Consider the following 12,935-nt stretch of genomic DNA (forward strand, 5'->3'; position numbering starts at 1 on the left):
AGAGAACTGACATTTTTACATTCATAACACTGAATTTAGAGAATGCAGGCTGGCATTTAGACTTAAAAATTAGCCATATGAGCAATCTCTTTAATATGTTGCTCGTTTATGCATTTTTCATTCATTTTGAACTTAAATAAAATACGTATTTGCAATAGACTGTGCTTATTTTTTTATAGTACTCTATTGGTCAGTGTGTTCCATACCCTGACATGTTCCATTTAATTAAAAGTAATATTCTCTCTGAAAGTGTTTGCATCTTTCCTTAGCTTTAACAAACAAAGAAGTAACCTGGAGGAACTTCTACAGCTTAGCAGAGATAAAGTAGCATCTGGCTTTACTGATGAAATAAAAGGCACTCTGTGCCTTCAGAATAAGCTGCTTGAACTCCAGGCAAGTATTTGTCTTTTAAAAATATACCTGGTGCCTAAATTGTTGTTTTCTCATGGAGAGCACTCACTTCTCTGTTACATGTATTGCCAAGGGAAAAGCAGCATCCTTGTAACCAGGTTTATTAGAAGAAGGGAAATCAAAGATTTAGGATTCAGCAGAACTGCATTCCTCCTTAGCAGTGGAGTTTTGCAGGTGTTGCTGAGAGAAGAAACTGGTGGCTCTGGGTTTGTTATCTGCTGGCTGATATAGGTGTAATGGGAAAAAAACTACAGAAAGGAACTTTTTTTGTCAGCAGGAATGATAAGTGGTAGAGATGGCCAGGGCTGCAGGAACTGTCAGAGTTGAACTATCAAGTGGTGTTTGTGCAGAATGGAACTGTTCCAGGACTTACAACTTGGTTAGGTTTGTGGGATCCTTAAAGTGACAGCAAAAGGCACAGAGTTGATGTTGAAAAATTGATTATTGCAATTTTTCAAGGCCTTGCTTGAAAGGACTACAAAGCCTTATTGAGTATCTCAGAACTTGGTTCAGTTCTACATTTGTTTTTCTTTTGAACATAGCTAGGTGGAGATATTTTCATTCTTGTTGTAAAAATGGCTGACCCATATTTATTGAACCTTTTAAAAAATGTAGCCGAGGCATATATCTGACATGGAAATTGTCATCATGAAAAGTTGCTAGAGGTTTGCATGCAGCTAAAAATGGAGTCTTAAAGGGGAGAAAAGGCAGTGAATACTCTTACTTTCAAGTGATGTTTTCACAGTTTTTGTAGAGACTCTTGTGACTGTATTTTTATAAACTCTCCGCTGAGAAATACAGGATCATATTAATGCATTAGTACTGCTTATCTTCTAGGTAACAGACAGTGAAATCAGTTCTGGTTGGACACAACTGGAAAATATCTCATCTACCTTAGAAAATCTGGTGGCTGAAGTGCAGCAGGCTGCTATCTCTGAGGCAAGAAACAAGCTACAAGGAGAGTGGAAAGAACTTCAGGATATTATAAGTACCAGGTATAAAATAACACTTAATGATATTAGCTAAGGAATTGTAAATAATTATGTGTGTTGTGAAGGGAATAGTGTGTGTTGCAGAAAATACCTGCACGCTTTTAACCTCTTCTTCATTGCATAAAATTAAGCTGTTCTTAATTTTCCTTCATTCATATATGCATGGCAGATAGTGTGAGTCTCCCCAAGAAGAGCAGAGCCAGATCTTTGTAACATAACTGTGCAATAGTCCCGTGTATTGCTGTTACTTCCTTTCATCTTTTGGTTAAATTCATGGTGATTCACACTGCTTTTCTCATTAATCAAAGAAAAACTCATTTGGCCTCAGGAGGGTGAGGATTAGATCTGTTAGGCAGTTGCATTATTTTTGTGGCTTTTTGTGCTTAAAAATATTGAGTGTCTTTTCTTGCTTGCTTTCCCAGTTCATGTTTTGTTACTTTTCTTGCAGAATGAACTCTTTGAGGACTGCTTTGGAAATTGTTTTGCCAATAGAAAATGAATCCATCCTTCTCTGTGAATTGGATCAGCGGCTGAAGAAAAAGGACATCCAGCAGTTTAATCTGATGAACAGTGACCTTGCTTATAGGGAACTGAAGGTAAGGGAAGATGCTGAGACCACACCTAGCAAAAACTGAGGATAGGTTTTACTGTCTAGGAAGTAGGGAACTTCATGGGATTTTCACTCAGGAGGTTGGGACTGCTTACAAGACCTCCCAAACCTTCTAAAATCTGTAACAGCATTTTAGTCCCTGTGTTTTAAACATCATGGTCCTGTAGAGCCAGCCAGGGGCCCTCAGTAGGTTCTACTTTAAAAACCATTGTTAACATTTCATTGGGGAATGCTCTGTTTGGTGCAGATTTGTGGTGTTCACTCCTGGCCTTACATCACTTTGTGGAGTCCTACACATAATGTTCTGTTAATTCATGAGCTTGTCCAAGGTGCCTGTGTCACATCTGCTGGAGTACCTGAGCACAGCTCAGGATGGGTTTGGAAGCTCTGTGTGGGTGCAGTAATTGTTCACCTGCTATCAGTATCTGGTGCCCACACCCTGGTCCACTAGGCAGGGTGAATATTGTTTTATTCTGGGCTTGCCCTCTGGGCTGAGCACACTGACAGCTACACAGAACTGAAAGTTTGCATTTGTCTGCCCTTGGCTCTCCAGTGAAGTAGGGTTTAGGTCTCTCAGGCTGTAGAGCAGAGAGCATGTGTACTCTGTCTTACCAGTTTTGGCTGCAAGGACCCAGAATTTTTGCCCAGCTCTCTGCACTGCTGGGCTTTCACAACCATAACACGCTGCTCTTTGAGGGCTGTAACCAGAGAGCCTGCAGGCTGCACCAGGAGATTTTTAAATGCATGGAAGTCTGCTCCAAAACTATAGCATAAAGAACTGAAAAGATGGCAGAGTAATAAATATCTCTGGGCCTGCCTGTGCTCTGACTGATGTCCTGCTGTGAGAGCCTGCTGCTTTCAGTCCCAGGAAATCATCTTTCTCTCCTTCGTGGCTGATTGCTGGAAGGAGTCTTGAGCTTTTTCTGTAGTGCTGATCAAATTCCCTGTGTGTGGAATAACATTTTATTTGAAGATTTTGTTCTTTTTCCTTCCCTTCACTGACATCCAGAATAGGTTTTCTGTCTTAACCACCCTGTTTAGTATCCTTTTTTACTGGTAGTATAATTTGTTTTTCAGCTTGAATGCAGGATATATGTTTTCTTTCACTCGCTAACACGGTTGGTCATTTTCTCAATTTCAGGAGCTGCAGAGATCCATATTAAATCAGATTGAAGTATGCAAACAATTGGAACACCTAGATAGTTCAGCAAGGGATGAATTTAATCCAATAGACCTGCAAGCTGCAAGCAAAATTATGATTTACTATCAAAACCAGCTTGAAGAAATGAGCCATAAAATGCAGATCCGTGAGACAGTCCTTAAAGATCTGGAAGCTTTTATGGCCTCACTGAGGAAGATCCAGTCTTCCATCAAATGTCTCCCAGATCCCCCAGATCAACCTGAAATACAGGGAAAAGCTTTGAGGGAGGCTGCACAAGAAGTTTCTCGTATGGCAGAAGAGGCTAAATTTTTGGACGAACGCCTGAAGACTGTTGATATCTGTTTGGAAGATGCTGAATGTGGGAGAAAGACTTGCTGTGAAAACCTTGTTCTGACTTTATCTGAAGAGCTAAATGCTGTTCATGAACACCCAAGTGAGCAGGTGCTTACAGAAGAAAAAGACTTATACAGGACTTTCTCCAGAAAAAACAGTGAACTCCTTAAAAACATTCAAGATCTACGTGACAGAATTAACAAAGTAGGCTTGAAGGACCCAACAATTCCAGCTATTCAAAAAAGGTGAACTCTTTTTAAAAGCTCTTTTAGTTGCATAATTTCAGTGGAGTCAGCCTGTGACCCCTCTGCAGGAGAGCATTTAAATTTGAAGTATCTGTGGAACACTGACAGAAGCTGTGAATTTTTTATTTGTTCCATCACAGCCTGAAAAAAGAAGCCGTCTCCATTTTTTTAAACTCCTTTATATATGTGTGTTTGAAGCAGCATTGAAGAAGAAAAAGATAGGAGATTGGTGATTGTGATCTTAGTTTTCAGTAAGAAAACTGTCAAACAGGGAGATCAGGTGCATCAGTGCCCAGCAAGGGGACCCAATCTGAAACTGTGCAGCGTGAGGTGGATGGGCTTTACTTACCTTTTAACACAAATTAATTTCACTGTGTTCATACAGACCCAACAGCCCTTTAGGATTTGGATTACCTTCTCACAGTGCTGAGGTCAGCATAACTCATCTGAGGGCCTGTGTCAGATTACATGAATTGAAGATCAAATTAGACTTTTTATGATGTCATTTAATACAGTATGTGGAGCTCAGATGAATTTCTAGAGGACTTAATAATTACCTTGTGAACCAAATCAAAGGCTTACTTTAATATAAGGCTGTATTTCATTTTTTTCTAATAAAGGATAAAATCATTAACAGAATTGGAAAAGGAATTGGATCGTGCTGCTGCTGAAATGAAACCTATGCAGGAAATTGCTAATAAGCTCCCACAGATTGACGAGGAGAAAGCAGAGGAAGCAAATGAGCAGTGCAGAGTTACAGAGAGGTTATGGGAGGATACAAAGCTCTTGCTTGCTGAATGGTAAGGAGGAAAAACTGCATTTTAAAGTAGTATTGTACAAGTAAGAAGTTTGCTTGTGAAATCCAACAGAAAAAAGCTCTAGACCATACCTTAAGGTAAAGTAAACACTGCTACAGTGGCAGTGTTACCATTGTGATGACATAAACTGTCAATAAGCCCAGAATTGCACATGGAAATTTGCAGCCAAAGCTCATGAATTTTGCATATTTTTAAAACGTCACAGTCCCATCATTTAGCAGGTATGCAGCGATGTGTTGGACTTAATTGGTATCCAGAAGAAAAACCTGGCTGCTGCTGGGAATGGTGTGTCTTCTGTATTTGCTTTGAATTTCATCCCAGCACAATGAAAAAGAAAAGACAAGCTGAAAGAAACAGAAAAGGATGTGGGAAAACAGTCTCTTCTGCAGCAAAATAAAAGGAGCTTGGTTTTTCTGTGAGAGTGGGGACTGGGAAAGGCCATGGTTGATCACCCAGGGCATCTGTGCTTCACATATGGTTTTTGAAGATGCCCAGGGGCTTTGCACGGGCTGGCACAGTTCTGGTTAATTCTCATGGCTTGCACAAGTGGGATTAACCTGTTCTCATACCCCACTGAAGGATGGGCTGATGTCCACCATCCAGGCTGTTGTGGGATCTGCTGCACGTGATGTTTCAGTTTACTGGTGACTGAGCTCACCTTTCTGGTGGAGAGGATCAACACAACTGCTTATCACAGTTAAATGTGGATCAGAGGCATATGGTGGTCAAGGGCATTTCTGATTCCAAAAACTGTCTGGATACAGGTATTGCACCTTATTGCAGGATTTAAGACTGGTACAGTTCATCACTCCTTTTCTCTCATCCAGACGTAGTTGTCACATTCCCCACGTGTGTGAATATTGGAGAAGAAAGCAGACAGGAGGTTGAGGCTGCAGGTTTATGCTTGGGCCATAAATAATGCATCTCTTTTTAATAGCCAGGAGCAGTGTGCGAGGGTTTTGGAGCTCCTGAAGCAGTATCAAAGCTGCAAAACGAGTCTGACCAGCATCATCCAGAAACAGGAGATTGTGCTTTCCCAGCAAACTTCCTACATGGGGAAGGAGAATTTGAACAGACTAATAGCAAAGGTGAGTAACAAGAACTCAGTGGAAAGGAAAGAAAAGCCTTTCCTGGGAACATTCAGATGCAGAGTTGCCCTTGTACCCTCAACCTTCAGGGCAGATGTGAAGGCCTTGCTTTCACTTTGGCTTGCAAAATACGTTTAGGGACTCCATATTCTTGTTTTATGAAGATTTAAGTCTATTTTTTCTTAGTGAATCAAGGTCTCATAAAGGAGAGGGCTTAAAGCAACAAAACCAAACCCCATGTAAGAACTAGGATCTAGTATGAAGATGAGATTAAGTCCTGTCCTTTTGTTCCAAGCTGTCTTTGACAGCAGTTAAACATTTGCAGTTGCTTTTACATTACTTCATGAACTACTCATACTGAATGAGCAGGTACTGCTAGACACCCCTTCATTTAATTTAAAGTTTTCCAGCTTTTCACACAAAAATGTGACAGCCAGCTTCTTGGCTGAATGAATACAGCTACTGGACATAGTTGTCTGTGGTAACAGATTAGTGAACAGCAGCATGTCCATCGTGACCATTTTACCGTACAGGTTTCACATGTCCTGGGTTATATAACTGGTTGTTCAGATCCTATTTTTAGGCTTTCTGATGAGGCATCACCCATACCATCTGGGAGTGTTTGCTCTCAGGCAGTGCCTGGGATGGTTAAATTTAAGAAGGAATGTGTGGTGTCTTCCCTCAGGCAATGGGATGGTGTCTCCTTGTGCCATTCCCCTTTAGCTGAGGCAGAGTCTCTTCTTGGTCCCTCGAGACTTGGGGCACCTTGTATCACCCAGGCTCCTGCTGCAGGGGGAGCATTGCCTGACTATCCCAGCCCCTGCTTCTATGGAGACCCCTCTCTGGGAACAACCCTCCCTCCTCACCCTGAGCTGTGCAATTTCTACTCCCAGAGCTGTGGTCTGGAATTGCTGTGGCACAGTACAGGCATGTCCTTGGGTGCTGATGATTTGTTATATAGAGTTATATAAAATAACAGCAGAGAAAGTCCTTTGCTTTGTTTTGGTTTGTGAGAGCTGCTTTGCCATCCCTCCCCCGGCGGTGTCAGTATGGGAAGATGTAATTTCCCAGGATGTCTGTGGGAAATAAGGAGAGCTGTTAACATCAAAGTGCCTAGCACTAGAGGTCAGTGTTTCTTTTCCAGGAAGCTTCCATGTTGTTTGTAAACACTGACATTCCAATTGAGCACAAAGAAGCAGCTTGGTGTTTAAATAGAAAGCAGGAGGAAGAGATGTTTCAAGTTTCTGGCAGTGCCATATTTGACAGTGTCTGTGTTTAAGTAGAATTTAAGCTTTTTTTTTTTTTTTTTTTTTTTTTTTTTTTTTGTAAAAAGTTCAAAACCTAGGGATCAAATGCAGGTTATATTTGTAATAGTATCTCAGATGATAATCACACTGTGCATTGTTTATCTCTGTAACCAAGGTTTATCTCTGTAACCAAGGTACGGTCCCCTTGGATCTGGCACTTAGGACTTTAAAAGCAAACTGTGGCTTTGGCTCTCTTAGAAATAAATTATCCATATTCCCACTCAGCTGTTCTGCAGCCAATGACAGAATGATACAGATTTCTAACAGGGAAATATTCCTGTCAGCATGGCAGGGATGTAACAACACAGAATGCATTCCTAGTCTCATCATAAAATAGATTATTTTGTGTAATGCTGTTGTTTCTCTAACCAAAAAAACCCCAGCAAATCAGTTAAAAATATTTTGCTGAATAAACAATCATAAGCAAATATGCTCACAAAAATCCATGTGGTCTTTTTCACAGATTGAAGAGGCAAAAGAGGAATTTAATGATCACTCCGAAGATGTAGACAAAATAAATCAGATCTGCAAAAATCTGCAATTCCAGCTGAATAAAATGAGAAGCTTTGAGGAGCCTCCGTTCGAGAATGAAGCTAACATTATTGTGGACAGATGGCTGGATGTATGTAAAAAGTAAATTATCAGGGTGGTCTTATCTGTTATGCATTATAGTAATTGATTCTGACACGGGTGTGATATTTCGAATAAATTAAGTACAATATGGCAGAGATTCTTAAGAGATAAATCCAACTGTTTACCAGACAAAGCTTGCAGAGTATCTATGCATGTAACGTTTCTGATCTCTCAGGTAGTTGGTATCATCAGTGCTCCTTGGCAGTAAATAATTCTAGAAAATGCAGAAAGGCAATATTTGTGCTTTCTGCATGAATCTGTAAGCTTCTGTAACAACTTCTATGGATTTAGACTTTAGAGACAATCTGGAAAATTAGAGTGCTGGTGCTTTTGGTGAGAAATGTTCGCTGCTGTCGATCTAAGCAGTGCATCAATACTGAGATTAAATGGTATTTACTGGGAGTAGATAAACATTAATGAGCAAGGCTCCTTCCTAAACCTGCCTTAAAACTGGCAAGCTGCTGTTGTGATTGGTATGTTTGGTGACATGTGTGGCAGGGATTTAAATATCTTCTCCATGACCAGTTTACTGTGAAGACACGAGATTTTTTTTTTTTTCCCTTTGCCTTGCTTGTTTTTGTGGGTGGTTTCATCTTGCTCCTTTTTTATTGTGCTGCTTTTGCTTTTAGAATATAACTCAACATACTTTAAAACCCGTGTGTGCTTTCTGTCTATCAATCTAATGGTAGATCAGTGAGAAGACCGAAAACTACTGTGATAATTTGGGGAGAGCTCAGGCTTTGTGGGACAAACTCCTGAGTTTATCTGGCACAATCGACGCTTGGGCAAACGCAGAGCTCAAGAATGCAGAAGACCATTGCCTGACTGAGGAGGACCTCACTCAGTTGAAGGTAATTTGAATGGAAATTTTTTACCTTTCATTTATACCATAGTGATACAGACTTTGGGCTGTAAACATGCACGTTGCATAGAAATACCTGCAGAGGAAGTTGTAACATTTGCAGTTGTATCTGCATGGGCAGTTTCACTAAGGATGTTGCCTGTCTTTGGGGATACAGGTCTTGGAAACAAATGCACAGATAGTGTATATGTGTAGTAAATGATTTTCAGTCAATGCAACGCTGCAAATGCTGCTTTTGACTACAAAAGCCCCCTCATTCCTTTGTGTGTACAAACACATGGAGCAAAGAGAAGGCCTGTAGAGCTTGTAGCCTGGAGTACAGTGGTGCACAGAGAAGAAAGAAGAGAGTGTGTATAGGCTAATGATTCATTTTCTAGGTAGAAAGGGCCTATCAGTTTATCAGAGGCCTATCAGATGCTGGAGCCTCTGGGACAGCTGGGCAATGCACAGCTCAAGAAGAGGTTGCAGAGGTGGTTTGTTTTCCCCCTGTCCCAGTATGTTCCTCACTGTAACTTTTTGCAGCCTCAGTGGAGAGTGGCTGCTGAGCATCTCTAGGGGCTGCACAGGGGTAGAGAGCAGCAGAGCCTGGGATGCCTGTGCCCCGTTAGCACAGATTATAACATTAATTCTTGGTATCAGGGTGCAGCTGGGTGTAAAATCACATGCACTAGGTCTGTGCCATTGAAGAGCTTCACATACGGGGTAAATATTTTAATTTCTAACTTTAGGGCCACAATAGACCAGCTATGCTGCTTTGTTGTGGTCATAACCAGTGTCTACTAAGCAAAAATAATTTCCTGCTTGAGTGTGATTGAGACAGAAATATATCCTGTATCCTCTTGTTGGAAAATTTGCAGGCAGAGTTTCCTCAGTGTTTACAAGCTACAAATGGCCTGGTTTTTATTATGCATGTTTGCAGCTTTCCTCCTACTGTTAGCACTGCTCATTTGTTTTAATTTGCAGAGCAGTAAAAAGCCAAGGTGCTCTTTGTGTACAGATATTCACTAGGAAACAGTGGCATACCCACTGTGCAGCACTGGATATTTTATCACATCATTGTTGTCTTTACCGTTGTATTGCCAGAATTTACGTGCAGTAGTTTAGGTCCCTGGAGGCTCCAGTGAAAATGCACCAGCTGGAAAATGCATCTTTAGGGCCATTTTGTTACCTGGAAAATGCTCAAGTCCAGCATGACGTGACCATGCCCTCAGTGTGACTCTGCTCCTCCTTAGGAAGGGCTGTGCTGGAGTGGCTACACTAAGGTTATTCTGCTGCTTCCTTGTGAGAGATAAGTCTCAGAAGAGGAGGGAGAAGAGGGCAAGGGACACAGAAACCATGTTCCCATGAGCTACTAAAAAAGCGGAATAGAAGGAGAGAAAACTGAATCCAGTACGTTGGAATTTCTGTAAAACGATCCCGAGTGCAGAGGGCACTGGGTTGATTTACTGCTGTATTACTCCTCTTCTTTTGTTGACCCTGAAACATCTCTACATTTATGTTAATTCCAAAAAGACCCCCAACTGTTGCAATGTGTATCATGTTACACAGGGTTGAAACCCAGGGTCCTTTGTGAGCAGAGCACTGGTGCATGTGTTTTCAAGGAGCCTGTCACAAAAGAACAGAGCAGTGAATTAGCGGACTGTGTATTTAAGGATAATTGTAGTATAAATAATGTGAGAGAAGTTCTGCTTTCCCCTGTAGCCTGTATGCAAATACAGACTCTTTTAAGGGCTGCAGCACATGAATGGGTTTTGGTAATTGCTTGTACAGAGACTACAAAAGGAATGCTTTGTCCTCAGGGAGCCTGGAATATCAATTTGAGAATATGAGACAATGTGATTATCCTGTTCATAAGTTGAAGCTGGCATTTTACCTTCACATTACTTGTTCCAATGTACATTCAAATGAGTGGAGGTCTTTCCATATGCAAAGGATTTACATTTAAAAAGTGCTTACAATGTGTGTTGTATTTTATCACATCCATACCAAAGCACGTGCCACCAGGATGCCAATTCTTGACTTCAAATCTGTGACATCTGAGAATATCCCTTTTAATAGGAGCAGCAAGACATAAATGCAAAATTAAAATTACCTTCCTGAAAATTTACTTGAAGCAAAATAATTAAGATTCTTAAATATATGCTGGATTTACATTATCAGCTGCTTTTCCTGAGAAACATAGTGTTTCTGACTTGAATACATAAAATGCCAGAATTGCTAAAATGAAAATCAGGAAATGAACAAATTGTGACACCTCTATATGCCAAAAGGCATAATCAGAATATTTTAATATAATTTTCTAACAGAAACATGGAGATTTAATTTGGGGGGAAGCAGAGTTACTGATGCGGTTTTTTCTGCCTTTAGGCATGCTTACGAGTCCAAGAGCAGAAACTCCAAAAATTCGACAACACGGTGGCTGAGATAGAAGAACTTCTGAATAGTAATGAACCTCCACTGGAGCTACAGGTACAAAGAAGCTTTTACAGCTGCTGCACCAGTACTCCTTACTGTAGGCCTGCTTCTAGTATTGCTTTGCCACAATCAGTTACTGGTTTTACTTAAATCTACACAAGGAGAGTTGGAGGCATTTTGTTGCCAGTGGGCAGTGGCATTTCATTTGTTGTATCTCTAAGGCTGTTAGAACCAAACCTGTCATTTTAAACACAAAGGTCTTTCTCACTTCTGTGCTTTTTTAGTCACTTGGGCCTGCTCAGAGAGGTTGGTATCAGTGATATCTGGTGTTAGCTGCTGGCCAACAACAGGGCACAATGAACCTCATCACATCTTTGGGGATCCCAGGAACTCAGCTTTGCTGACTCTACCTTTGCCTTGACATAGCTTAATGCAGCTTGGTAATGTGCAGTTTCTTGCATAGAGTGATGTTTACTGTGATGTTTTCCTTTGGGCTATCACAAGGAAATCTTCATCTTTCTGTGTTAGCTTCACACAGCAAAGAATAAATTCTTGTTTAGGACCGTGTTAGCCTACCTTGCTCCTGTAGCAGTTCCCTGATCACCTGCTCGCTGTGTCTCTCAGATGCACCTTGAGCTTGACCCCGTTTGGCTATTTCTGTGTTTATCCTCAGCAGGCAGTGAACTCAGAGGAGTTTCACTGGGTAAAGTGATCTAAGGAGCTTAGGGAAGGACTCAGCAACCTTGTTCTGTGCACACTGTGCTCCTCGGGAGCACCAGGTGCCCTGAGTCCCTAGGGTGGTGTCCCACCATGTGATCCCACTGAGCTGCTGCCTCATGCAAGTCAGGAACGACATTCAGGACCTGTTGATCCTTAGTGAATAGTCTCGAGCCAGAGCTCCCCACCTCTCTGCTGGCGTTATTTTGGGTCACTGTGAGGAATTTTCCCCAGTGGAATCACTGCAGGGAGGTGTGTTACAAAGAGAGCTGTCACCCTCTTTTTCATGGCAGCTGAAGCTCAAGTAAGGCTTTTATCCAGCTCAGAGTAGGCACTGAAGAGATGGATAAATCAATTCGTTAATAAAACAGCACCAGTAAAAATGCTAATAAAGATGAAGTGAGATCAGTCTTCCTCAGAAAAGCAGGACTTAAGTACTGGAGTGGGAGGGAAACAAATCGAAACAAACTGTAATTGAAACATCTGGACTTCAGATCACTTAATTTCTTTTTATGTCTCTCATGGATTTTTGTAATATTCTAGGAAATCAATCCAGTTATAATTGACGTATGTTTATTTCCAATTTTAAGGTCATCAGATCATCTGTTGTGCAAAAAATGGAGCTAATAAAAGAGCTCTTGTCAGTGAAGCGAGGGACCAGTGAACTCACCGTGAATGCAGCAGAACTGAAAGGAGACCTTGATCTGGCCAAGACACAGATTGGAATGACTGAATCACTTCTCAAAGCTTTATCTCCTTCAGACACCTTAGAGATCTTTACTAAACTAGAGGTAGCATGCCACAAATAGCGTGTATTTTATAAACTTGTGTACAATTTCTCTCTTGGGCAAGTGTTCATAAGTGTTCATCCTGTGTAAATTGTAAACTGCTGGAATAACTCAAGTGAAGAGCCTGGCTTGAATATTTCCTTAAGTTGCCAGAAACATGGAAGAAAAGCCTCTTTTTACTGGAATTGTCAGATATATTTAGTTAACCCTTGCAGCTGTTGGAAATGGTTAATCCTAGGCACAACAGCAATATTGTCACCCAGGATATGTTCAAGCAGTGGTGGGTGTTTGGGCTGTATAGTTTCTGAGACTGGGTAATATACAGAGAATGCCTTTGTGCCACCTGAGCCTGACTGCAAGGGGAGCTCCCAGTAGACAATTTCAGCCAAATACTTGCTGAAACTCGAGCTTGGAGGCTTAGGCTGGCAAGATTTAAACCTCCTGTGGAGCAGTGAGTGGATTATGTACATTGTGGGTGTGAAACCACTAGTGTTTGGGGCAGCGAAGTTACAGCCATTGGAGGAAAGATGGAGCTTTTAATTAATTCTCCAGCT

General features: G+C 41.2%; 1 protein-coding gene across 4 annotated transcripts in view; it reads left to right on the forward strand.

Moving 5' to 3' along the window:
• The window catches only part of SYNE2 (spectrin repeat containing nuclear envelope protein 2), a 175,739-nt gene that overhangs the window by 48,048 nt on the left and 114,756 nt on the right, over positions 1-12,935 (forward strand). For all 4 annotated transcript variants that reach the window (XM_039553082.1, XM_039553080.1, XM_039553081.1 and 1 more), the window contains exons 26-35: positions 270-393; positions 1,249-1,406; positions 1,852-1,999; positions 3,155-3,753; positions 4,374-4,553; positions 5,509-5,659; positions 7,430-7,588; positions 8,289-8,450; positions 10,829-10,930; positions 12,184-12,384. In XM_039553082.1, the coding sequence (XP_039409016.1) occupies positions 270-393; positions 1,249-1,406; positions 1,852-1,999; positions 3,155-3,753; positions 4,374-4,553; positions 5,509-5,659; positions 7,430-7,588; positions 8,289-8,450; positions 10,829-10,930; positions 12,184-12,384 (1,984 nt within the window). The remainder of the gene's footprint in view (positions 1-269; positions 394-1,248; positions 1,407-1,851; positions 2,000-3,154; positions 3,754-4,373; positions 4,554-5,508; positions 5,660-7,429; positions 7,589-8,288; positions 8,451-10,828; positions 10,931-12,183; positions 12,385-12,935) is intronic.

This window comes from Corvus cornix, chromosome 5 (assembly GCF_000738735.6).
Source record: "Corvus cornix cornix isolate S_Up_H32 chromosome 5, ASM73873v5, whole genome shotgun sequence".
NCBI classification, from domain to species: Eukaryota; Metazoa; Chordata; class Aves; order Passeriformes; family Corvidae; genus Corvus; species Corvus cornix.